Raw genomic sequence first — 22,910 nt, 5'->3', positions numbered from 1 at the left:
GTTTTTCACCACTAAAGGTAAGGTTCATCTTTATATACATCACCCTGTGGGATCAGGTGCAGCCACGTGTGTTGTTATTCAAATGAGGCCTGGTGTCAGCAGAGACTCTACAGGAGTCTTCCTACTCCTGTTTGTCCTGTCCTCTGTTAGGGTTAACAGACAGTGGACAGCTTCCAGCAAGAGCCATAGCATGGGCAGGCACTGGAACAGTCACTGCTGAGCTCTTTTACCATCTTGTGTTTGTTTTAAAGGGACAGTTTGAGTGTATTCAAATAGTGTGTAAGAAGCTGAAGATATTTTGTAAACATGGGCAGATGGATATATGAATAAATAACAATAAAGAATGGTTTCTAAATATGTTCTGTTCTGTGCTGTACCTAGTAACAGATTGATGTTGTGCATAGGAACCCCATGTTGTTTTGAATGTTTTGAAATACAAATACTGAATTCTGAGATAATAAAGTGGCTCTTTTTTGGCTCTTTGTTATCATAAAGTTGCCACAATATTAAAATCCACTGACAGGTGATGTGAATAACATCGATATCACATTACAATGCAGTGCTCTGCAGCAATGTTTAGGTGGGTCAAAGTAACATCCAGATGAATGTCAGGACTAAAGGTTTCCCAGGAGAACATTGCATTGTAATGAGATGATCAGTGTTATTCACTTCATCTGTCAGTGGTTTTAATGTTGTGGCTGATGAGTGTATGTGTGGTAGTGACCAAAATTTTTATTCACAAGAACAGAGAAAATAGTTTACAATAGATCCATTTATTTAGTTATATAGTGATATGCCGGGTCAGTCTCTTTAGCACAGCCGAATCAAACATCCCACTCCACATTATTACCAGTTTCCACAAATAGAGGACTTTTAGATGGGGAAATGAGATGAAACTGAAATGTGAATAAAATCAAACAAAAGCAAGATTACTAAATTAAAACTCTGTGATTCTGCGGAAAGACCCGGTAGTGGCGCAGGTGGCCCCCCAGTCACTGAACTTGCGGTATTCACCGGGCCTCATGAAGTACTGCCGGCCACGGTAGTTGGGGTGTTCGTACAGGGTCCAGTAGCCGTCCATGACGTTGCAGGAGTAGATGTCACGGCTGCGGAAGTGATCCTGCACAGACTCACAGTCCTCGCTGAACTCCATCATCTGGCCCTGGAAGTTGGGCCGCTCATAAATGCGCATGCGGTAGGGGCCCTCGCTGGTCTGGAATAATATGGGGAGGTAAAATACAAAATTAAGACAGCAAAGTGGCTCCTCCTCTACAGCCCTCTATGGGTGTTTTGTCCTTAATCTATGAATGATTATCCTTCTTCCTTTTGCCTAAGATTAACAGAATTTTAGGCAAAATGTAACCATTCATCATATTTTTTTCCAGTTTTTGAGATGGATCTTCATGGAGGATTTCATGGTTTATCTATAAATTATAAGTTAAATCCATCTAGTTCATCATCAGGTTTGTTGGCAGGGGGAAAATACAGACAACAGAGCAAAGCGCACACTTAGGCACAGGACAATTGATTGATTGATTCTTAAGACATAAAACATTTTTTTCATGTATCAGTCATCAGTCCATGCACCTCACATGAGCAAGAAATAAATATTTACTCACGTAGGAGAAGGTACGGCAGGAGCGGATGGTGTCGTTGTAGCCCATCCAGCGCTGGATAGTCTGGGTACTCCCCTCTGGTCAGGACATACTGGTACCCGGTGTAGTTGGGCTTCTCATACAGCACCCAGCAGCCGCTCTCCACCTTGATGGAGTTGCAGCGGCTGAAGTGAGGGTGCATGTCAGGGCAGTCGGTGTCGCACTCATAGGAGCGACCCTGGAAGTTCCTGTCCTCATAAAATATGATCTGGGTCCAGAGGAGAAGAGAGTTTGTCACAGAGCACAATAACAAGTTCATCAAATACTACACAGCTGCTTTGACAGTACTGTGCTTCATCATGGTCATGCCAATACAGTATAGCTGTTGCAGCATTAACCGTGTCCCTGCTGTATTAACTAGAAATTATGTCGATAACAGACTTGCAGCACCTATTTTTTTTTGTTTTGTTTTGTTTTCTCCCACATGTTGATTTTCTACAATGTAAAGCCAGGAAAAGTTAGAACTTTTACTACCAGTCTTAACTGATCCCCATGGCAACCTTTCTCTTAAATTTTTAAAGTTATCCAAGTTACTCTGGGTGTGTGTCATCTCAATGCCAAGAACCTAATCAGTTTAGTTAGAGTAACTTTTCCTGCTTTTTCTAGAGAGATTCAAAAATTTTAGAGTTTACATTAGTTTCTTTACACACATCCATGAAGTTTATATTAGAGCCAGAAAAACTAAAATAAAACTCTCTTACCTTACTACTCATCCTGCAAAGAGTGCTGGAGGCAGTCACCTACGGAAAAAAAATGGTGGTCTCAAAAAGCAGGACGAGAGCCCCGCTATATAAACCTCAATCAAAGGGTTAGCAGATCCCACTTTAGCTGTTTTTTCAATGAGCAGGGATTTAATGCGCTGGAATCGCTGCCAAAAGTCTTAATCCTGGCCATAGAGCAAAAATCCCTGAATCATCAGTGCAAACATCCTACCAGGCAAAAAACTGACCCGCTGTGCCCTCTTTATTGATATGGACATCACAGTCACGTTTTATCCACTAATCCATCATCAACTGGATCAAAGTTTCCATGCAGAATGTCGGAGGTCATCACAAAACAACACAGCCTTTTACTATTTGGTGAATTTGAAAGAGTGGCAACTGAAAATCTTGCAAAATATATAACAGAGAAATAGTCCAGCTGTGTTGCTAGTGATACCATTAAATGCATCATTGTCATGAATCATCTGTACAACAGATTATAAGCCATAGTCAGCATTATTTTAATGTCATTATCACAGCTGTTGACAGCAAAAACCAACTGAATAACGTACATTTATCCTCATCAACTGCCTGCAAAATGCTGAAATTGTAAATTACAGTTTGTCAGTGTGAAAGTACAATGTGAACACCAAAAGTAAAGACAGCAGAGGTGTGAATCTGTAACACTCAAGCACTGTTTTTTCTCCAGAAATAAGATATAAAGTCCATCATGAGGACAGAAACAAACTGCTGCTGAGGGTGACTTCAGTCCTGCAGAGACTCCTGTGAACCCTCACAATGCTCAGTTCTTTCCTTGTGACAATCACTGCTGTCCTGAAAGTCAAAACAGAGGCGTTAGATGGAGATGATGTCCGTTTATAACCACAGGGTGGCAGTAGAAGCCCTTCACACATGTTTTAAACCTTCTGTGCAAACCATAGACCATATATAAAAAGTAAAAAACATGTGGCTTTAAGCACAACAAACTTTATATTAAAATAGTCCAGCTTTTTCTTCCATCACTTTCACTGATTTCCTTTTTACCCTTAAATATTCTGGCATCAAAAATAATGTGACGTTGTGGATACTCACACTGAGGAAGGAGTGACATGAGGAGGTAGATGATGAAGACTGCACTGAAACTCGTCCAGGCGGAGCACTCGCCTTCGCCCTCTCAGACAGCCATCTTTTCAACTTCTGATCTGTAAGAGGTTTCATTCAAAGTTTTTTGTCTATTGGATCAGTGGTTCCCAACCTGAGGTCTGTGATGCCCCAGTGGCATTGTAGGATAAATCTGAGGGGTTCTGAGGGAATAACTAGATTATGAGCTGTGGTAAAAAGTAACTAAGTAGTGTGGTACTTAAGAACAAGTCTGAGGTGCTTGTATTTTACTCAAGTGTTTCCATTTTTGCTGGCTCATTCTTACATTTATTCTATTGCATTTTTTAGACACTTTTAGTTACTATGCACTTCACAGATTACCATTTTACATAAAAAAATATATGATGATCTTATAAAATGCTAGGCATTAATCTAACAAATATTAATCTAACAATAGAGCTAAAATGATTCATGAATTAGTGATAATTAATTCTGTCATTTTTCAAGCAAAAATAGTGAATTAATGCCAAATATTGCAGATTTCAGCCTCTCAGATGAGAAGAATTACAACTTCTCTCTTCTGTCATATGTTAGTGTAAATGGAATATTTTGGGGGTTTTGCACTTTTTATTATGGTGTGATTATTTGACTAAATAATCAATTAATTAATCTGAATAGTAATCAAAAAATAATGTAGCCCTTTGTAATAATAGTAATATTATTCACAGGGACCATTTTCAGCAAAGCAAGTTATTTACTTTCATGCTTTAAGTACATTTTTCTAATAATAATTCTGTCCTTTTATTTATGAAGGATTTTGAAAGAAGGTATCTTATTTATAATCCAGTAGTTTTACAATGTTATATTAGTACTTTTACTAAAGGATCTGAATACATGTTCCACCACTGACATAGAGAAGCAGCTAAGGGTCACAGGCCCACTGTCTCAGTTAATTCCAGGAAACAGTTTTTAACATTTATTTACACTTACTGTGCTTCTTGGAGTGATGCACAGCCTTGTAAGAGCCGAGCATGGCAAATGGATGGTAGGACAGAGTGAAGGGATAGACAATTGTGCCCTGTAAAGTAAAATATGGAATTACATTTCCTATATACCTAAATCATACAATGAGGAAGATGGAGATACAGCCATTTCCCCAACTGAAAATAATCAGACACGCAGTGCATCTATTTCTTTATAAACGTGAGTGTGAAACTGGTGGTACCTTGGATTTCTGGTTGGGATATGAAGCTGCTGGTTTACACCTGTACAGAGCCAAGATCTCCTCCACTGGCAGGCTGCTCTGAAGCAGGTGAAGGTGACAAGTTTAAAAACCAACAGTTTAACCATTAAAAATATTGTGCTGCTGGCATCAGGCTATTTTGTCATTTCAAGATATTTAACTTTACTGGGATGTCAAAATTTAATAAAAGCTGCACTCATGTATGAATAACATGTACCATAATAATCCCAGCAAAGGATGACAGGATCATAGCCTCCCGCTCTAAGCGATTAGGGTACTGGGCACATCCTAAACTGCATGTTGTTCCACTGTGGGAGAGAGAAAATTTACTACAAGACAGATTCAGCTTCTTGGAAATAAGTTAAAAGACTTAACATAGCTGGTTGATCATCTCAGGACAAGCCTTTAGCATTTATGGAGTTCTATAGATAGTCCACTTAAACACATATTAATTGCTCTGCCTTTAAAAAAAAAACCCTGGATAACAGGAAGAGCAGTAAAGCAGACAAATTATCAATCACATTATTGTCTCAATCTTGCTTTCTGTTGTGCACAACCACAAATGACAATAAATGGCAAAAAATATGGATCACCAAAACATATGTTCCTGTATTGTTGTGTTAAGTCGCCAAAAGTGCATGATTTGAACTAAAAAGGCAGATGTTCCAATTCAGAAAAACCCTTAAAAATGACTTACTGGTATTTATAGATGCTTATAATGTTTGTAACTTTGTTAAGAAAAGTGCTATATAAATAAAGCTTACTATTACTTGTACTATTACTATAACTGTGTATTTGTCTCTGACATTTCTTGACTACATTCTAGCACTGTTTGTTACCTTTTAAAAGAGGTAGAAGTGCATGAATCGGTTAGCTCTGAGGTTTATTCATGGAGAGTTTTGGTTGATTTAGGATTAAGTGGATCTAGCAGAAACACAATCACTCAAAAACCTGAGGGGCCTTTGGCAGCCACAGCCTGGCCATGATCCCCCTCTGTGTCTAAATACAGCAATATGAACTCTCTGTCAAGTGCAGTTTAATCTGTGCAACAGTGAATATTATATTCTGCTATCATATATTTGGTGGCTTTGTTAATTCTGGAGTGTGAGTGTGTTTGTTCTGACTGTGGGTTTGAACACTGTACATTTGTAAAGATGCATCCACCTGCTGGTCAATGAATTGATCAAGTTCTAAAATAATAACAACTTCAACTTCAAAAAACACAAAAGCAGCTTACATGATGTCACTGTCAAGCACATCTCTTCCTTCTTCCTTGTCCAACCACCAAAGGGCAACTCTGATTGCAAGATCATAGTGAGCCTGTAACATTCACACAAATAAAATACATACCTGCAGCAGATGCAAGACACATGTACAAATTAAGTGTATTAGACTTAAAAAAAAAAAAAAAAAAAGTTTTATTGTTTACATAACTGCATGTCCTCCAACAGCCACTGTGGTAACTAACATGGAGTCACAATGACCAACCTACTGAACCTAATGTTGAGTTTTTATACCAGGTCATCCAGCATTGTGGAGGTCCCCTTCCCTTTTGGATCAAATGAATTCTCTCGGAGTTTCTGCCCAATGTAATCTCCACTGTTTGGATCAGAGGGGAAAAAAAGAATCAGGTTGCCATTTTAAAAATATAATTCATAAGCTTTTCAGCAATCTCTGGGCTTTTTAATGTCCACTCACATAAGAGCCTCAACATCTCTTTTCAGTTGCCTTGCCCCCATTTTCTGAATGAACTCCTCTCATATAAGACTCCTGCAAAGACAACAGGAAAGGATTCACATATTATTTGGCAGCGAAGGTCTACCTTGCATAACACTGTTAACCTACAAGTAAGGGGTTAATTAACTGCTTAGCATGCAGTGCTATGTTGCCAGGAATTAAACCTGACACCTTGTTGGGACCACACAGAGAGCTACCAAGAAATGCAGTGAGAATACAATCCAGTAAGTTCAACTTAAAAACACATTCTCTGTAACAAACAGAGAAGAGTAACAAATCCAAAACTGAATCCATCTCTTCTGTACAATAACACATTTTATTAGAAACATTCAAAAAACAGTGGCTTCTTTTAAAAAAAACAAAAAAAAAAACAGGCAAGCATCTGTACTCACCACACAGTCCTGTACGACCAGAAACTGAAGTTGTACAACAAAAGCAGGCGCTTACAATAGTTCAGTTCACATGATGATACAAAACCCTATAAATGGTTGGCTGCAGTCATGTAACACTGAATCTGGTAACCTTTCTGGGGAACACGAGCCTTTTACAGTGATGTGGATCACATGTCTCAGGTGAACAGCCTGGACTGAATAATTTATAACTAACCTCCTGTCACTCTCTCAGAGCATTACCAACCAAATATCACTGGAAAACAAGTGGAGCAGCGGTTACTGGTGTTTGACTTGTCCAGTCCTGTCTAGAAACATGGTTTGTAGACTGGTCTGGTCTATAAAACCATGACAAAACCAGTCTGATTAGGTTACTCCTTGTATTAAAAGGTCTTTATTAAGATTAAAAAAAAGACAATTAAAATAAACCAGATTTTAAAAAATCACTCCACCAAAACAGTACTTGTTTCCAGCTTTGTCCTGGCTGCGGTCTTCTTCTGCCTCTTCTTTTTGCTGTCGTCCTTAAATACCGGAGAGCTCAGAAACGTGCTGTCAGTGAATTTATCTCCACGCCTTATTTTGCTGTTAAAAAAAAAAAAACAACAACAAAAAAACATAAATACAGTGAATTACTCGCCACCGTTTCCTAGTATAATCAAAACAAAGTTGTGGCCACAGTTCATGGACAACGACATCCTCACCTGTTGAGGGGTGGCTCCTTGTAACTGACAACACCTCGAAGCCTCCTGGTTCTGCCTCTGTTTTCATTCTCTGGGGTGGTAATGGTATTGGTCAGTGATGTTAAGACTCTTCCTGCTGCAACACACAATAAACCAGTTTACTATAATGTAAGGTGAAGAAAAGGAACCCAGGTTCAAACATACTGCAGTTATCCTTGAACACATATATTTATGAATTCACTGCAAAAAGACAAACTATCATGGACACCATACCTGGAGAGGCCTCAGCTGTGACAGAAGCAGACTCCTCAACAACTGCTGCCCCTCCTGGTGTCTCCCTCATTGGACTAGCTGGTAAAGAACCAACTTCGGTGTTAGCAGAGCTGACATCCATGGCCAGCCACGGAGGCATCTCATCTGTCAGCAGGTCTCCCAGATTCTGATACACTGCCTCATCACCAGTGTCCACCATGTGACAGTAATCGTCTGACACATTAGATGCTCTCATGTTGTTAAGTGAAATGCCGTCTTGAGTTTTCCGCCTATAGACAACAAAAGTACCCCTTAAATTCCTAGTTTCTGTGGGTGTATGCGGCTTGGTCTTCATTCTACACTCTTCTGGTTTCAAATCCATTGGGGACTGTGAGTCAGGCACAAGTAAATCATATAATTGTTCTTGATCAGATCTAAGTCCTTTGTTGCTATGGCATCTTTTACTCTTCTTCTTGTCATTTGAAAGGTCATCACACTCCTTCCTCTGAACAGCTTTCCTCTTGCCCGGGCGCCCTGTTTCTTTTCCTCCTTGCTTTTTTCGGTGTCTGAATCCCTGTGCCTGTAGTAGAGTCTTGGGCCAGCAGCAGTATTTCATGGGTATCTTTGCTGCTCAAGTCCTCTTGAAAGCTCCCAGAATCCTGAGTGTCCACCCCAGGATGCTGAGAGCAGCTCTGTGTTTCCTCGACAAAGGCCCTATCCCTGTGTGGATCCGATTCTGAATGCTGCTGAATGACACTTGCATCAATGACTGTTGACAGTACTTCTGCCTCACAGTCAAAGGATACTATAGATGGCATTAAGTCCTGCTCTACAACATCCACTACCGGTGGTGTGCTGTTCGGTGAGGGGCAATCACCTGCCCCTGAGATAACAAATGTCCCTCTGCATCTTGATTTGCAATGTCCCCCAGAAATTGTTGTGACCTTCATTTTCCTCTGTGGTTTATTATCAACAAGGGAAGGAGACCCACTATGTTCTGACTCTGGATCTGCACAAAACAGGAACTCATCAGGTTGTTCTTGGTCTTTGCCTGCTTGGTATTTTCTCTCAAGTCCCTCACCGTTCTCACTTTCATGGGATGACGAAGTGAATGAGACTTTCCTGGAGACTGAAGACACCCCCCTGCTTTTGGTCCTGGACCTTCGGTATGTGATGTTGAATACTGCGTTTTCTGAAGTGTCTTTCTCTGGTGGTAAAATGACACTTTCTCTGGCTTTGGAGAATCTATTTTCAGGATCTATGAGACAATTGTCAAAATTTGGTGAGACCACATCTGAGGACTGCGTCTTTGACTTGGCGTGGTGCGGTGATTTGACTTTGTCCTTTGCCGTTTTCTTGCTCAATTTGGGAATGTGAGAGGTACTGACACTCTTACTATTTTTTTTTAGATGACTGACTCTTAGTTTCCAGGTCTCTAATATCCTCTACTGCATAGTCATCTGTCTGTAAACAAGTATCAATGAGATTTCCAGCCACACTCGACCCACAGGCCTCTTCATTATCCCTCTTGCGTTTCGGCTTGCCAGAGCAGCCTGTTTTTTTGGCCACAGTTTCCACGGTGACTATCTCAGTAGCATTACTTTGTGTCATCTCCATTGTTGTATTCAGAAGCATTGTTCTCTCTGGTTGGTTACTATGTTCAGTTTCCACGTCTGAGCCAAAAGCGAGGGTTCTTGTTATCAGCTGAAGACGGCTTGGATTTTTCACATGTGCTGAAAAGTGAGGAGGTTTGACTGTTCTGAGGACAGAGAACAGACTTCATGTCAAACCCCGACTGAGAGAACTTCTTCGACAGCCTCTCTACTTCATCCCGTAGGCTGCTGGACAGATGGGTTGTTCCTGCCGAGGGAGCTTGTACACGCTGGCTTGAATGCCTTTTCCCAACACCTATATTATCTGTGAGAAAGCAGTTGTGGGAAAAATACAAATTACTATATCCACCAATACTACATCAGGATCACAGGATAGAAATATTTCTAAAATGCTGTTGATGATTAACACTAAAAATTCAAAACTTTTATCCCCCTACCGTTGCAGGCATCAGTGGACTTTGTGGGACTACTCTGGATATGGAAGACATTCCCATCCATGTTTTTTTCAGGTAGGTCTGCCATTATGTTTTTCATGGGACATAATGAATCCTTTAACTTTTCTGACTGAGGAGGTAAGTCATCTGTAGGACTAAAATAGGAGAAGATGCAGGAAAAGCAAGAGAGCTGCATAAAACAAAAAATGGCTCTTAGTTCAAAGTACATATCAATCTGAATACATGATTTGCTCACCTTTCCACCACATGATCTTCCTCATTGATGTTATCAAATATGGCCTTGTTATCATCAGGTAGTTTAGGAAGACCCTGTGGGTGATAAATAGTCACAATCACAGATTATGTCTAGGACAGTTCACATTAACCTATGTTTAATTACAGGAGATAAATTCCATACTCATCACTGTATACTATATGAAAAAGTAGGCTGGTGCTCACTAGCAACAAGAGGATACACTTGTGTTGTTTGCTTTTTTCTCTTTTTTAATAAACTGAAGCTGCCTCGGTACATCACATCTCTTTTCAGACAACTGTTCCTCAGACTAGATCCCAGGACTGCCTAATTCTTGATACCCCAGGAGTAAATAATGAGCATGGGAAAACTGTAAAAATCTTTGTTATAGTAGTTTCAAGAATCTGCCAAATTTCCTGACAATCAGTTCGACTATGTGCGGACAGCTTTCCTTGTAGCTTCTTGTAACAATTGTCTATTAGCTTAACCAGCGTGCTGTGGCTGTATAAACCATGCTTAATTTTAAAAGCATTTTTTATTACATTTAGATGTAAATCTCAAGTCTCATCAAGTTTTCATGTCTCACTGAGACAAATGCGACTTTTTACTGTATTTTTTTTTTTCCTTAAATATTTCAGCAAATATAGTAATACTTATTGAGGGGAGTCCTTACACAGTCGGGGTACAGGTCAGTCACCATGCCGAAGACAGTTTGGAATATGAGGAACTGTGACAGGAGAACAAGATGAACTGCAGTCAGTACAATCTATCATCAAATCATACAGAACATAACTGAGATAGTCTGTGTCTTTACTGTTAACGACTTCAGGCAAACAACAGCCTCACCAGTTTCTTTTCCTTGAATTTCATGGAGGCCAGCTCGAAGGACAGAGCTGCCTCTTGTTTCTGCAGGTGCATGATCTCCATCTCCAGCTGTTTGCACCTCTCCCTCTGAGCCGTCAAAGCGGCAGCTAAGGCCTTGTTGTTGCTCTTCAAAGAGGCCTTGGAAAAGAAGGATGTGTCTGGTGTGGTCAAGAAGAAATATTACCACATCAAGGCTGATAATTTAATAATAATTTCTTTACCGTCAGAAAATGTCTGAGAGCCATAAAGTCATTTAATATAATTTAAGTACAACACAAGGCACAGAAGTACTGGACCATATTTTAAGATAAATGACACATACTAATGAGCTTATTTTTGATCTTTGACGCTGCAGATGAAGTCTGCTTCGAAGTTTTTGGAGGAGTCATTGTCTTCACAGCGACCAGAACCAGATGGACGAGAAGTGTTTGTCGTTGAAGAAATCAATAACCTGAGGGAGGAGATTAGTAAGTTTTAACGTGTAAACGTCAGTTACCCGGCGTTAGCATCACCCAGTGTGTGTGAATAGTGAATCCGCCGTGTTTTCAGCGCTAATATATTAACGTAGACCAAACTTACCGTAATTAAACGTTAACCAGCTGCGGACTTCGCCTCTTGGCCGAAAATATTCTTGATAATGACCGTAAACTGATCAAGTGAAGCTCATTGGGACTCTTCTATTTCAAATATCAACAAAAATTCCGCCGCGTCTCAGCGCAGGCGCACGGAGGTGTGTCCGCTTTTTATATTTTTGTTTAATGGCGGTTGGGAAACAGCTTTTAGGCGTATTGACGCCACCTTCTGGATTGGAGTGTGCCTCAGAACGGCGATTGTACTATTACATTAAGTTCTTATAATAATTCCTGTGTTTTCTCTCTCTGGAATGATAAGTGCTATCCCTAATCTCTAGTCAAATGTTTTGGATGCATCTCTATATATTTTAACATATTCTGAATAATTTCTTTCAGTGTCTCTACTTTACTCATTCTTTAACTTTTTTCTTAACAGGTTTAAATCAAACCATCCCTTCTTAAAGAGACCATGGTGGGACAACAGAGAATGGCAGAATGGGACCAAAACTCTTTGTCTGTCCCAGACTATACTCTGACCTGGATGATTCTTATTATGTCCCCTTAAGTTTTAATTTTCCAATATGTTTCCACTAGCTGTGCTCTTCCCATTTCCAGCTTGTGAAGCTGGTCCCTGAGTTTGTCTCATCAGGTAGGTTCTACTTCAAGTCTGTAATCAATCTGGGACTGTATTTATCAAACAGCTGCAAATACAATTTTGGGTTATTGTCAGATAAAAGCAAGAATCTGTCACATTTAGTCCTAAGCACAATCAATTGGACAAAATATTAGGAATAGCTCTCAGTATAACCCAGTAAAGTTGAACAGCTCTGCAATTTACAGCCTACAATTGATCATTAAAATAAATCATCACCTCTATCAAACAATTCAATAAAAACTGAACATGACAATCCTCATGAAGGGAGGATTTATGGCAGGCCTGTTGTATTATACTGCATCAGTTTTATCAAGGTGTACCTAATATATTGACAAGTGAGTGTCACATTAATCCTTTTGAATTTGTTGTCCAGGATTTCTTGATCAATGACAAAGCAAAAAGTTTTTTTTTTTTTTTTTTTTATTTTATTTTATTTTTTTTTTGCAAAATTATTATGAGGGAAAATAGGAAAAACAAGTACTCAGACCCTTAGCAGACACTTCCATTACTCTGGATAGTCTTTGAAGATGTTTCTACACCTTGCTGGTAAATTCAATTGATTGGACGTGATTTAGAAAGGGACACAAAACCAAGCCATGAAATGAGGAGACTGCAGAGACAGGACTGTGTCAAGGCACACATCCAGGGAGGGCTATAAAACAATTTCTGCTGCATGTAAAGTTCCCGAGAGCACAGTGGGTGAACTGATTGATGATGATTTTTAAATGGAAAAAGTTTGAAACAACCAAGACAAGCAGCTATTTTTCATGAACGCTAAATTATTTAAATCTTCCCAAATAATGAAATAAATTCCCTAAACTGATGCAGAACAGTTTTTAATTCAATTTTCCCACACTAACTTCCTGACTTCCCTCCTTAATGTTTGCAATTGAATGTTTGTTGGAAAACATTACATCATTTGGTTGTGTAACAGTTATAACATGTGACATTGTACATGTTATATTTGAGAGCCTCCATTATTTAAGTATTTGCTGGAAATACATTAATACATCATGAACAGTTTTAAAGCCTTAAAACTGAAAATATTTTTAAGATCACTGTTATGGCCAGTGGGATTAAACGTCAAACACAGCAGTGATCTGGAATTAGATGATGATGATTAAATAAAATATTGAACTATTAATGAGATAATAAGCACCGTGCACTAATGTTTTTAAATGGCAGGTAAACACCAACTAGATGGCGTCCAGTCATGAGAATAGACCGGCTTCAATCGATGTTTCTGAGCTCTGCAGCCTTTCTCTCGATCATGACAGTTGGATTCGATGCAGGTGTCGATTCGTCAGGGCTGTTTGTGCATGGGAGTCGGCTGTTACTGTTTTCAGGTGTTTCACCAATGTCTTCAAAGTAGGAGCGCTGCTAACAGTGATGTCCAATTCATGCAGTGAACGGGTAATTTGCATTTTTTGCTGTCATGACAGTTCAGTCATATTTCGTGTGTCGGCTGTATCAAAAAATAAGGTTGTTGCAGGCAACCGGCTAGTTAGCATAGGAGGCTAACGTCAGCTAGCTTGGCTAACTACTGCTGTACTGCTTTAAATACCGTTAAGCTAGTCGGCTAACGTTAGCAGATATTCATTGACTTATTTTGTGTGTCATGTAGTCGCTACCAATAAGACTTTTATTCATCAAAAGCTACATTTGTTTGAATGCGGGACATAGCGAATTTGCATGTCAGCGTATTCGCTGACTTGTAAATTCAACGACACAAAGTGTAATTAAACTAGCTAACGCACTATCCAGTTGTAGGTGAGTTAGGTAACAGCCAACGACACTGAAGCTAGTTTCTGATCCTGATGCAGTAAAGGGGAAAGTTGAGGAAAACATCAATCATAACTGCGACTGAGCGGACGATTCTGATCAGTTTCTCTTTGTAAAAGGCTGTCAGACACCCTAGTTAAAGCATTCACGCCGTTTAAAACCCTCTTCCAGATGGGTGAGAGCTTAATGCTATTTTCCCCATCCACTCCACATCAGACTAGGTCTAGTTTATAAACCATTACACTCAGGCTTGTCAAAACTGGACTAGATGGAGCCGGGAGAAGCCAAAGACTGTTTAACACACAGTTTACATACATACAGTTTAGTTTTTTTTGTGAAGCATTTATTCATTTTTTTGGTTTGTTTGTTTGTTGTTGGTTTTTTTTTTTTTGTTGTTGTTGTTTTCTCAAATAGAATACATATTTCACAAATCTGGAAATGTGTTTAAACAGTTACTGGGGTCCATGTGTTAAACATTACACTACCTGTAGATATTAGGGAGGCTTTAACTAGGGTGTCTAACACTCTGTAAGTTATGCAGAAATCGGAGAATCGGCCACTCAGTTGTGTCAGTCGGAAGCTGGCTTCAGCGTCGTCGACATCCACTGGTAAAAGTGTTGAACATCTGTATCTGCCGGTATCTGTCTGTAGACTATCGGCGCATCCGAGTGATGGTGTGAACATTATCCTGTGCGTCTTAGCTCCGCGATACGGTGCTTATAAGGTGGAACGCTCGGTACGTAAGCTGTCAAATAGTCAGGACACGGGAGTTGCGTCCTGTTATGGTCACATGATGGGGCGAAGAATGTGATGCTGCCGCTTCTGCTTTTTCCCCCTTTACACTTTATCTAAAATGGCATGCGCTGCAAACTCAAACTCTGTGGCTTTCTTCAAAGGGTAAGTCTAGAGGAGATTTGAAGGGCTGTTCCCGATTTATATACGGTTACTGCGTAAATGAGAAATGTTGATTTGAGTCGCGGCTGGCTGACTCTAACTGAATTAATCACCCGCTCATCTCATGAGTTCATGTGTCGGACAGACTAATCAAATCTAGATCAGATATCAGATATGACAGTTCGTGTTTGTGATAGCAGCTATGTGTGTATTAAGACAAAAACCCCATAACGTCATAAATTTGTTGGTGGTGACTTATAAGACTGTTTCCTGTTGGGGGAAAACGGAAACTTCAGAGTCGTAGAATAAAATCTCCCTCGCTGCTAATAATGAATAGAATCAGACAGATGTCATATAAAGCTGTCTTATGATGTGATGTTTTATAAAGTTATCATTGTTGTGATTTGAAACAGGAAAGGCCATTCAACAGGTTGGTGCTAAAATGTTGATTTCCCCTTTTGCTATGTTTTTATGGCATCCTATTGTGAATGTCTCATTGATAAGCCTTAGTAATGTCAAAAAAAATGATGATACGGAAACATGAGAATATCAAAGGATAACTGAACAGATGGTGGACAGATTGGTCACCATCAAACAAGAATCTGATGTATCCTACCACAACCACAAGGTGTAGCTTTTATGATGTGAGCAGAGTAGATGAAAGTGCTGATGGTGTAACCTATGAAAAAAACAGCAGTTGTTCATATTTCTGATAACCATACCTGATTTTTTTAGACATACTAATTTATTCTGGGAACTTACCACTGACAGATGCTGGTCACAGTATGGTTCAGAATCACTTAATCCTCACACCATTTTCTGAAGGTTGACTACTTACTCATACTTCAGATGAAATAATTTATTTTTCTTACCTCTGTAGCAGGAGTAGCAGCAAAATGGCTGCTGATGACAAGTCCTCATCCTCATCCTCAACGGACTGGAGCGTCGAGCCACCTGTCATCTCGCCCACCAGCCCCTCCCATCTGACCCACTTCAAACCGCTGACTCCGGAGCAGGATGAGCCTCCACTTCGCTCCGCGTACAGCTCATTTGTCAACCTGTTTCGTTTCAATAACAAAGGTCAGGGATGCACACACAAACAAAAACAAGTATCTAGATTAAGTTATTAATGTAGCTCCATTATGCTCCAGTGTTTTGGTTCTCTAAAGTCCATTGGACATTGGAGATAGTGATATTCTCAAGAAGTGTTAGCTACACTGAATCTAAAGCTATGTGTTTCATGTCTTTGCATTAAAGGACACGTTCACAGTTTTTCCATGCCATCAGGTGCCTATATGAACAATTCAAAAGCTATAGTTCTTGTTCTTTATTCCAGAGTTTATCTCAAGTTAATATGAGGCTTCAGCACTCTGAGTTAGACAAATGAATATTAAAAATCCTCTGGTACAGTGAAAGCAAAAGTGAAACAAATGTACATACGTAGATAGTTGCCAAAATAAGGGCTGGTATGTGTAAAGCTTTGTAAGTTGTCACAAGTATGTCACAAATCTGAGAACTACATAACTTTGCCCTTCATGTGTAATAACAATTAAGAAAAAGTGACAAGTGTTAAAGGATAAGTCTGATATTTTGGACCAACATTTGTTAATCTAGTTATGTGACAGGTCACTGATTTATGAACTGTTTGCACAGTTCAAATCTTTAAATGATATCACATTCTGTCATTTTTTTGAGGTCAGCTGTAAACAAAGCATCATGAATCTAGAAGACAAGAACATATTAAACCTCACAACACATTAAAAAACTACCCTGAGTAGTATTTTTGCTGCACTTTAAAGAATTCAGAGCAATTAGCCACAGTCTTGTGAGGTCATGTGACAGAAATTGCCCGCTTGGATCATTGCCAGGAACCAGAAAGCCTCATGACTCACGTGTTCCTGCCTCTGAAGTCCTGCACTCTGAACACTCAGCAGCAGCACAGACCTGAATGCCATAAACCTCATATACTGACAGTTCTTTCATTATAAGCATGGTGCTGCTTTTTAATATATCAGACGACACAGAAACAGAAAGCGTGCATCAGAATGACATTATCTTTGATAAGGATTTAAGAGAGTTTACCTTGACAAACCCCTGAAATATTATGTGCACATGAGAAAAAACTTGTTTTAGACAATCCAAGAAGGGTTGAATCCAAGAGAGATGGGGTCTTTATTCAGCCCACTGATGTCACATGTTTTGTTAGTGCTTCTGGCTGTTGTAACTGCAGTCATTAGGGTCACTGGGGTCACCTGGGGCCCAGTGTGAATGGTTGTTAAATCTTGTGGGAAGGGGATAAAATTGTAGAAAATTGTTCAATTGTAGGTGATGTTGAAAATCCCCTCCTCTGTTGAGGGATTGTTTCTCTACTTAAACACAGATGAACTCCTTCACACCTCTTTTAAACCACCTGTCCTCCCTATCCAACCTTGTACCTTGTTGTTGTCTCTTATCTTTGTACACACATTGTGAGAGATGCTGAAGTTGTTTCTCCACTTTTAGTCCCTCTCTGTTGTTTGGAGATGCAGAACTCTGGTCCCGACATAAATATCTGGTGTTTTGTAGGCCCATTCAGGCTCAGCATAGTTACATCATAGACAAGGACTTCCTGATTCGGATACTGATACTGTTTGTTTAATGAAGTTTCTGTTTTGGTTCCATGAGCATTTTTATCTCGTCTCGTCCTTCTCATGAAGTTATGTTGGCTCCAAAACGTCTTTAAGGAAAGTTTGAGTCTTGCTATTAATTTCATTATCAGATAAAAACGCCAGCCTCTCCAGGTTGAAGATGGTAGCACCAGGTCTGGGATATGTTTATTACAAGGCAAGAAATTCATCTAGAAAACCCTGAGCATGTCTGAAGAATTTATTATTAAAAGGTGGGAAGGTCAGTTAATGGGTCCAGAGTCTGAAAAACTTAAATTAAAACCCACTGTCTGTCTCCTAGTGGTATTTGTGATGAATAGGACGAGTGCTCTCACTACATCATTCAGACAAAGTTGATTTGTTAGTTCCTGTTTGGTTGGACCAAATAAACTTAAAGGATAACTCTTATTCTCCCATGTCGGTACTTTTACGTATATAAAGGATCTTAATGCTTCTTCCACCACTGAAAGCCACACAATAACACAAACAAACCAATATAGACATATTCCAGTAACTCCTGTATTCTGATCGCTAATATGAGGCGATAGATGGCAATGTTTCAGGTCAAACAAAAAGGATGTTACTCTTTAATAAAAAAGGTCTGTCTCTGTAAGAATCCTATTTGTAATGTTTCAGACACTTTCTTGCTCAATACTGCACTGATTCCCAAACACTTTTCCCCTATCAGTCATTTACACCCAAACAAGGTAAAATAGGGCCCAGGTTCATAAATACTGGCTTTATCCTTTAATTTAACAGTCCTTTGCTGCTGCCTAGATGAAAATACGGATCTAAAAAGTACTAGATTTACTATAGACCCTACAAAAAGACATAAATCAAGTAAAATAGAATGAATCTATGTCACATTAATTTTGATTTGCTGAGGTTTTGGTTTTTTAATCATTTGACCTTCATCTTCACTTTCTCTTACTAATGTTGTGTGTGGTTTTTGTGTGTGTGTGTGTGTGTGTGTGTGTGTGTGTGTGTGTGTGTGTGTGTGTGTGTGTGTAGAGGAGGGACGTCCTCCCTCAGCAGTTCCAGAGAAGCCAGATGTGCCGTCCCCTTCTCCTCAGTCAGAGAGGAGGAGCTGGTCCTCCAGTCCTTCCCACTCCCTCTATGGCTCGAGAACACACCGGAAGCAACATCCTGAACACCTCCGACGTACCTCCACCGCCTCTGGTAAAAAACGTACACATACATGGTACAGATGTTGATGTAAGAAACTCTGATTTTATAGCATCTCTAGTGCTTCAACGACATATATTCAGCTATTGGGGTAAGACATTCTCTGAGATTATGTATTTTATATGCATAATCAAAAGTCAAGGTGGTACAACGTCTTGAATGTGATTAAATTATGTATATTATGTCTTATGGTTTTCTGTAAAATGTTGTCATTATGTACAGTATGTGCTGGAGATAAACAGATCTGGTAGAACATTTAATTTAATCCATCTGCATTAATAGTGCCCTGCCTAAATCTACCTTTTTGCTTCACACATTTGTTGATTGCATTATCTGTTATTTGAAACTCTCTTAGTTGATTTTAAAGCTTTTGTCGTCTAATGAATAAACTAATCAGAGGTCACTGATAACACCATGGACATTGTCTCACATTACACTTCAGTGCGTTGTTGAAGCTCTTGAAATTGTCTTTTTCTCTTGAAACTGAGAAAAGAATTGGTGTTTTCATGCTGTACTTAAATGTCCAGCCAGTTATAGAGGACTGTAAGATTAAACAGAGGAGTTTTATTCCAACTTTTTATCTGAAAGCTCAGTATTCACAAATATTTGGAAAGCTCTGAAATGTACGTAAAATTATTTTTGTTATTCATAAATTTGCAAATAACACAAAAATGAGAGAAGTATGGAGATAATACAATAGATTACAACTGTTTATTTGGCGATGTTGTGTCCAACACCAAAACAGACCAACAGTCTTTGCCATTGTTTGGTTAAAAGAGGAATACCACAGTCTTTCTAAATAATTCTTATGCAGTCAAGTGCATCAGCGTTTGTTATCAAATCATTTGTCTGTTTTTTAGAACATTGTCAATTTCAGTTTTCATCTACATGGATAAAGACACTGTTTACATGCCAGAGAGCTGTGCCAATAAAAGGGGCAGACTTGTGAGATAAGTTAAATATAATGTTTGGTTTAAAGGATATTTAGTATTGAAAACATCAGAAAGATGAATGCATGTACAGGCTGTAACGTCCGTTCTCATGTCTTTTCTGATTACAGTGGATTGGCCAGGTGAGGGGGCCCTCTGCACTGTGTGTTTTTATTTATTTATTTATTTTACTAAAGATGCTTTTAGCTTGACTGTAACAACTTGTTCTGAACGAATGGCCTTACAGAGACTGTTTTGTGTGTCTGAATGCATGCGAGTGTGTGTGGGTGTGCGTGTGTGTTTTGATATTTGCATTTTCAATTAAGTGCTTTCTGTTGATCTTTGGTTTGCCCTAATGTTTTCCACTCAGGTACTAATAATTGGAATTAAGTTTGTCATGAATGATTTTGAAGCTAACAGTTTATGCTCAACATGTTTTTGTTACTTGGCCAATTTTTTATAGATCGCATCCTGTGTTATTTTATACACATTTGCAACTTTTAAGGAAGCTATTCATAAGATGTTGAAGTGCATTGTCAAACGTCTTTAAATGCACTATGATGAAGCAACTGATGGGGAATTAATTTATTATCACCTTACAATTAATATATTTTTTAAAAAGACATGTTTGACAATGCAGCAGGATGGATTTTAAAGAAAAAGTGAAACCTTTTTCAGTTACTCTGTGTGTGTGTGTGTGTGTGTGTGTGTGTGTGTGTGTGTGTGTGTGTGTGTGTGTGTGTGTGTGCGCGCGTGCGTGCGTGCGTGCGTACATGGATGATTTTAGATGGCAGTAGGAAATCAGATACGCCTCTAAGCAGTCATGACCCCCGCACAGCAGTGCAACTTCGGACTGCACTGAAGAGGCTGAAGGAAATCATGGAGGGAAAGAGCCAGGTATTCATATCCAGTTTAACATCAATTCTTTGTCTTAGACCCTTAACCCTATGAAACCAATCAGTTAGCTAAATTTCAAGCATGCCGTAAGGACATAAAGACCTGGATGCCCTGACTCAGACAAAACTGTTTATTCACTTGGCCCTAAACACCTCACACCTGGCCTCTAGCTCCACTGTAAGGAATCTCTGAGTTATCTCTGATCAGAATATGTGTAACTTCATGGACTGTATATATACGGGCACAGCAGTAAATTGAGTTTTGCATCAAATATTTTAAATGAACCATGAACCCTGACTCTTTGAAAGCCTCACCACAAGCTCAAACCATGCAGTTACCTTTTTGTGCATAAAAGCAGTTGGCTGTGGTTGTTGTCCCCCCCTTCAGGACAGTGATTTGAAGCAGTACTGGATGCCAGATAGCCAGTGTAAAGAGTGTTACGACTGCAATGAGAAGTTCACCACCTTCCGCCGCCGCCACCACTGTCGACTGTGTGGCCAGATCTTCTGCAGCCGCTGCTGCAACCAGGAAATCCCTGGAAAGTTCATGGGCTACACGGGTAAGTGACAAAAAGATTAGTTAGTTACGAATGTATTATGAAATAATCTTTCACCTGTCATACACCTTTTTTTTCTCTCCGTCTTCTCTCTGATTTCTTTTGCTATGTATCTAGGAGATCTACGTGCCTGTACGTACTGTCGTAAATTAGCTCTAAGCTATGCTCACTCAGCTGAGTCAGGGTCCATTGGAGAGGACTTGAGCGCCTTGTCGGACTCTCCCTGCTCCGTGTGTGTGTTGGAGCCCAGTGAGCCTCGGACACCCGTGGGTGGGCGGAAGGCCAGCAGGAACATCTTCCTTGAGGAAGACCTGACCTGGCAGAGGTAAACTGGATCAAATCAAGGCTTAGGCCTAGTGGTGGGTCAACTTAGGCCTGCTGGTCCGCTGTGCTTGCAATACACCGGCTGAATCCCTGTACAGTGGTTTTGTCATGTAATGATTTTGACACACTGCCCTTATTTTCTTGTAGTTTCCTCAAACTGTGCTTGGCCTTTCTCTGTCTCAATTTTCTGCCGTATGTGTGTGCTTTGTATGTACTGTACTCTGTGCATGGTTAACACACAGAATCATATTATGGCATGATAAATATGAAATATCTGTATCAGTTGGCCCTGACTGCTCCTTCGTCACAAAGAGTTTACTGTAAGCCTGCAGGAGTCGTGAAGGAATATGTAAATAAAGATGTAAAGAAAACATACAACTCACTGGTGTCAGCTTAGAGGCATGTGATCGGATAGGCCAGTGATGCTGAACTGAGAACTGCCTCTAATTAATTAATAAGTTAAAAGAAGAAAAGAGGGAGCATCTATTTTAAGGAAGCATGACTGTTTGGGCACGAGGATTGGTCTAATCTTCCTCTTCAAGTTACTTTTTAACTACTTGCTTAAAAAAAGATTAAATGAACCATGCACAGAACAAAACAGGCAAATTGTTAAATTAATGTTCAAAGACATTTCTGTTCAAAGGCTTGTCCAACCATGCATGCATTTTATAACCCCATGCTTGTTTTGCTGCTGTTGTTTTGAATCAGCGTGCTCCCTGCTCATTTTCTCTGTCAACTTGCCTCAAAGAAAATCTGTTTCCTCTCTCTCTTTTCCGGCATAGAAAAACTCCCATTGGGATGAGAAAGAAGTGAGTCTTGCTGTTTGTTTTATTCATTTTTCCACATCTGTCTGAGCTTTAGCTGTCTGTAAGTAAAAGCTAACGCTTTCTAGCTCTAGAAGAAATAGTCTTCCACATGCTTAAATTCACTTATCGTAAATTTGACAAGTGTAAAGATCACAGCAGAAAGAATGTATAAGTAAGTGTGTGTGTGTGTGTGTGTATTTGTGTTTGTGTCCATTAGTATGATTCACCAGGAGCCGCAGAACAGTGGCCTCACTTCCAGACTGACAACTCTACAGGAAGACGTAGGCAAATCACCTGCAAGGAAGAGGTCAGTCACCACTTTCCATTTGCCTGTAAAGTACAGTTAAAGGATAACTCTGGTGTTTTTTAACCTGGGCCTTATTTTCCCATGTTTTTAGTGTAAATGATTGATAGGGGCAAAATGATTGATAGGTTTTTGCCACTAACAGGCTCAGATTGTTGTTATATAACATTATGGATGGGATTTCTACTGAGTGAGAGCAAACTAAGTCTGCTTTCCACTGATAGGCTCAGATTGTTATTATTGTTGTATTACTGTTATCGTGTTGTACTTTCACTGAAGCAAAGGATCCAAATACTTCTTCCACCACTGAAGGTCACATAGTAACACAAACAGACTAGTCAAGGCAGCAGTATTCCAGCAGCCCCTGTTTTCTGCTGTGTAAAATAGCTTTTTTTTAATGGAGTCTGGTAGTGATATATAGCAATGTTTCGAAACAAAA

The 22,910-nt window shown here is 39.6% G+C and overlaps 2 protein-coding genes and 1 pseudogene across 10 annotated transcripts in view; 1 reads left to right on the top strand and 2 right to left on the bottom strand.

The window, feature by feature from the left end:
- Positions 1-777: 777 nt before the first annotated feature.
- On the bottom strand, positions 778-2,037 carry LOC108902447 (gamma-crystallin M2-like; annotated as a pseudogene).
- An 816-nt stretch (positions 2,038-2,853) lies between these two features.
- On the bottom strand, positions 2,854-11,690 carry LOC108902480 (uncharacterized protein C2orf80). Of its 4 annotated transcripts, XM_018704356.2 has the most exons (11): positions 7,780-9,417; positions 7,528-7,642; positions 7,290-7,408; positions 6,399-6,470; positions 6,218-6,299; positions 5,938-6,020; positions 4,918-5,008; positions 4,683-4,760; positions 4,448-4,535; positions 3,449-3,558; positions 2,854-3,190 (listed from the first exon to the last, which is right to left on the bottom strand). In XM_018704356.2, exons 4-11 carry the CDS (start codon positions 6,437-6,439, stop codon positions 3,122-3,124), a joined length of 642 nt encoding a protein of 213 aa, XP_018559872.1. In that variant the 5' UTR covers positions 6,440-6,470; positions 7,290-7,408; positions 7,528-7,642; positions 7,780-9,417; the 3' UTR covers positions 2,854-3,121. The 4 variants fall into 4 exon arrangements, 2 of the variants coding, with proteins under 2 accessions (XP_018559872.1, XP_018559869.1); XR_001964085.2 differs by lacking the exons at positions 2,854-3,190; positions 3,449-3,558; positions 4,448-4,535; ... (3 more) ...; positions 6,218-6,299; positions 6,399-6,470 and adding exons at positions 9,809-9,960; positions 10,062-10,135; positions 10,732-10,785; ... (1 more) ...; positions 11,245-11,373; positions 11,502-11,690 and having other exon boundaries at positions 6,531-7,408; positions 7,780-9,675; XR_007808879.1 differs by lacking the exons at positions 2,854-3,190; positions 3,449-3,558; positions 4,448-4,535; ... (3 more) ...; positions 6,218-6,299; positions 6,399-6,470 and adding exons at positions 9,809-9,960; positions 10,062-10,135; positions 10,732-10,785; positions 10,905-11,060; positions 11,245-11,329 and having other exon boundaries at positions 6,529-7,408; positions 7,780-9,675.
- Positions 11,691-13,412: 1,722 nt separating this feature from the next.
- The window catches only part of pikfyve (phosphoinositide kinase, FYVE finger containing), a 29,916-nt gene continuing 20,418 nt past the window's right edge, over positions 13,413-22,910 (top strand). Inside the window, exons 1-8 of one of the 6 annotated variants that reach the window (XM_051077751.1) lie at positions 13,413-13,562; positions 15,709-15,905; positions 18,482-18,649; positions 20,372-20,481; positions 20,869-21,040; positions 21,155-21,362; positions 22,144-22,170; positions 22,385-22,474. In XM_051077751.1, the coding sequence (XP_050933708.1) occupies positions 15,722-15,905; positions 18,482-18,649; positions 20,372-20,481; positions 20,869-21,040; positions 21,155-21,362; positions 22,144-22,170; positions 22,385-22,474 (959 nt within the window). In that variant the 5' untranslated portion in view covers positions 13,413-13,562; positions 15,709-15,721. Of the gene's footprint in view, positions 13,563-14,610; positions 14,829-15,705; positions 15,906-18,481; positions 18,650-20,371; positions 20,482-20,868; positions 21,041-21,154; positions 21,363-22,143; positions 22,171-22,384; positions 22,475-22,910 lie in introns of those variants that run through there. The other 5 variants (XM_051077737.1, XM_051077657.1, XM_051077686.1 and 2 more) reach the window with 5 other exon arrangements.

The sequence above is a fragment of the Lates calcarifer genome, linkage group LG1 (assembly GCF_001640805.2).
Source record: "Lates calcarifer isolate ASB-BC8 linkage group LG1, TLL_Latcal_v3, whole genome shotgun sequence".
NCBI lineage: Eukaryota > Metazoa > Chordata > Actinopteri > Centropomidae > Lates > Lates calcarifer.
Note: the sequence above shows the minus strand (reverse complement) of the source record. Positions and strands in the feature narration are given on the sequence as shown.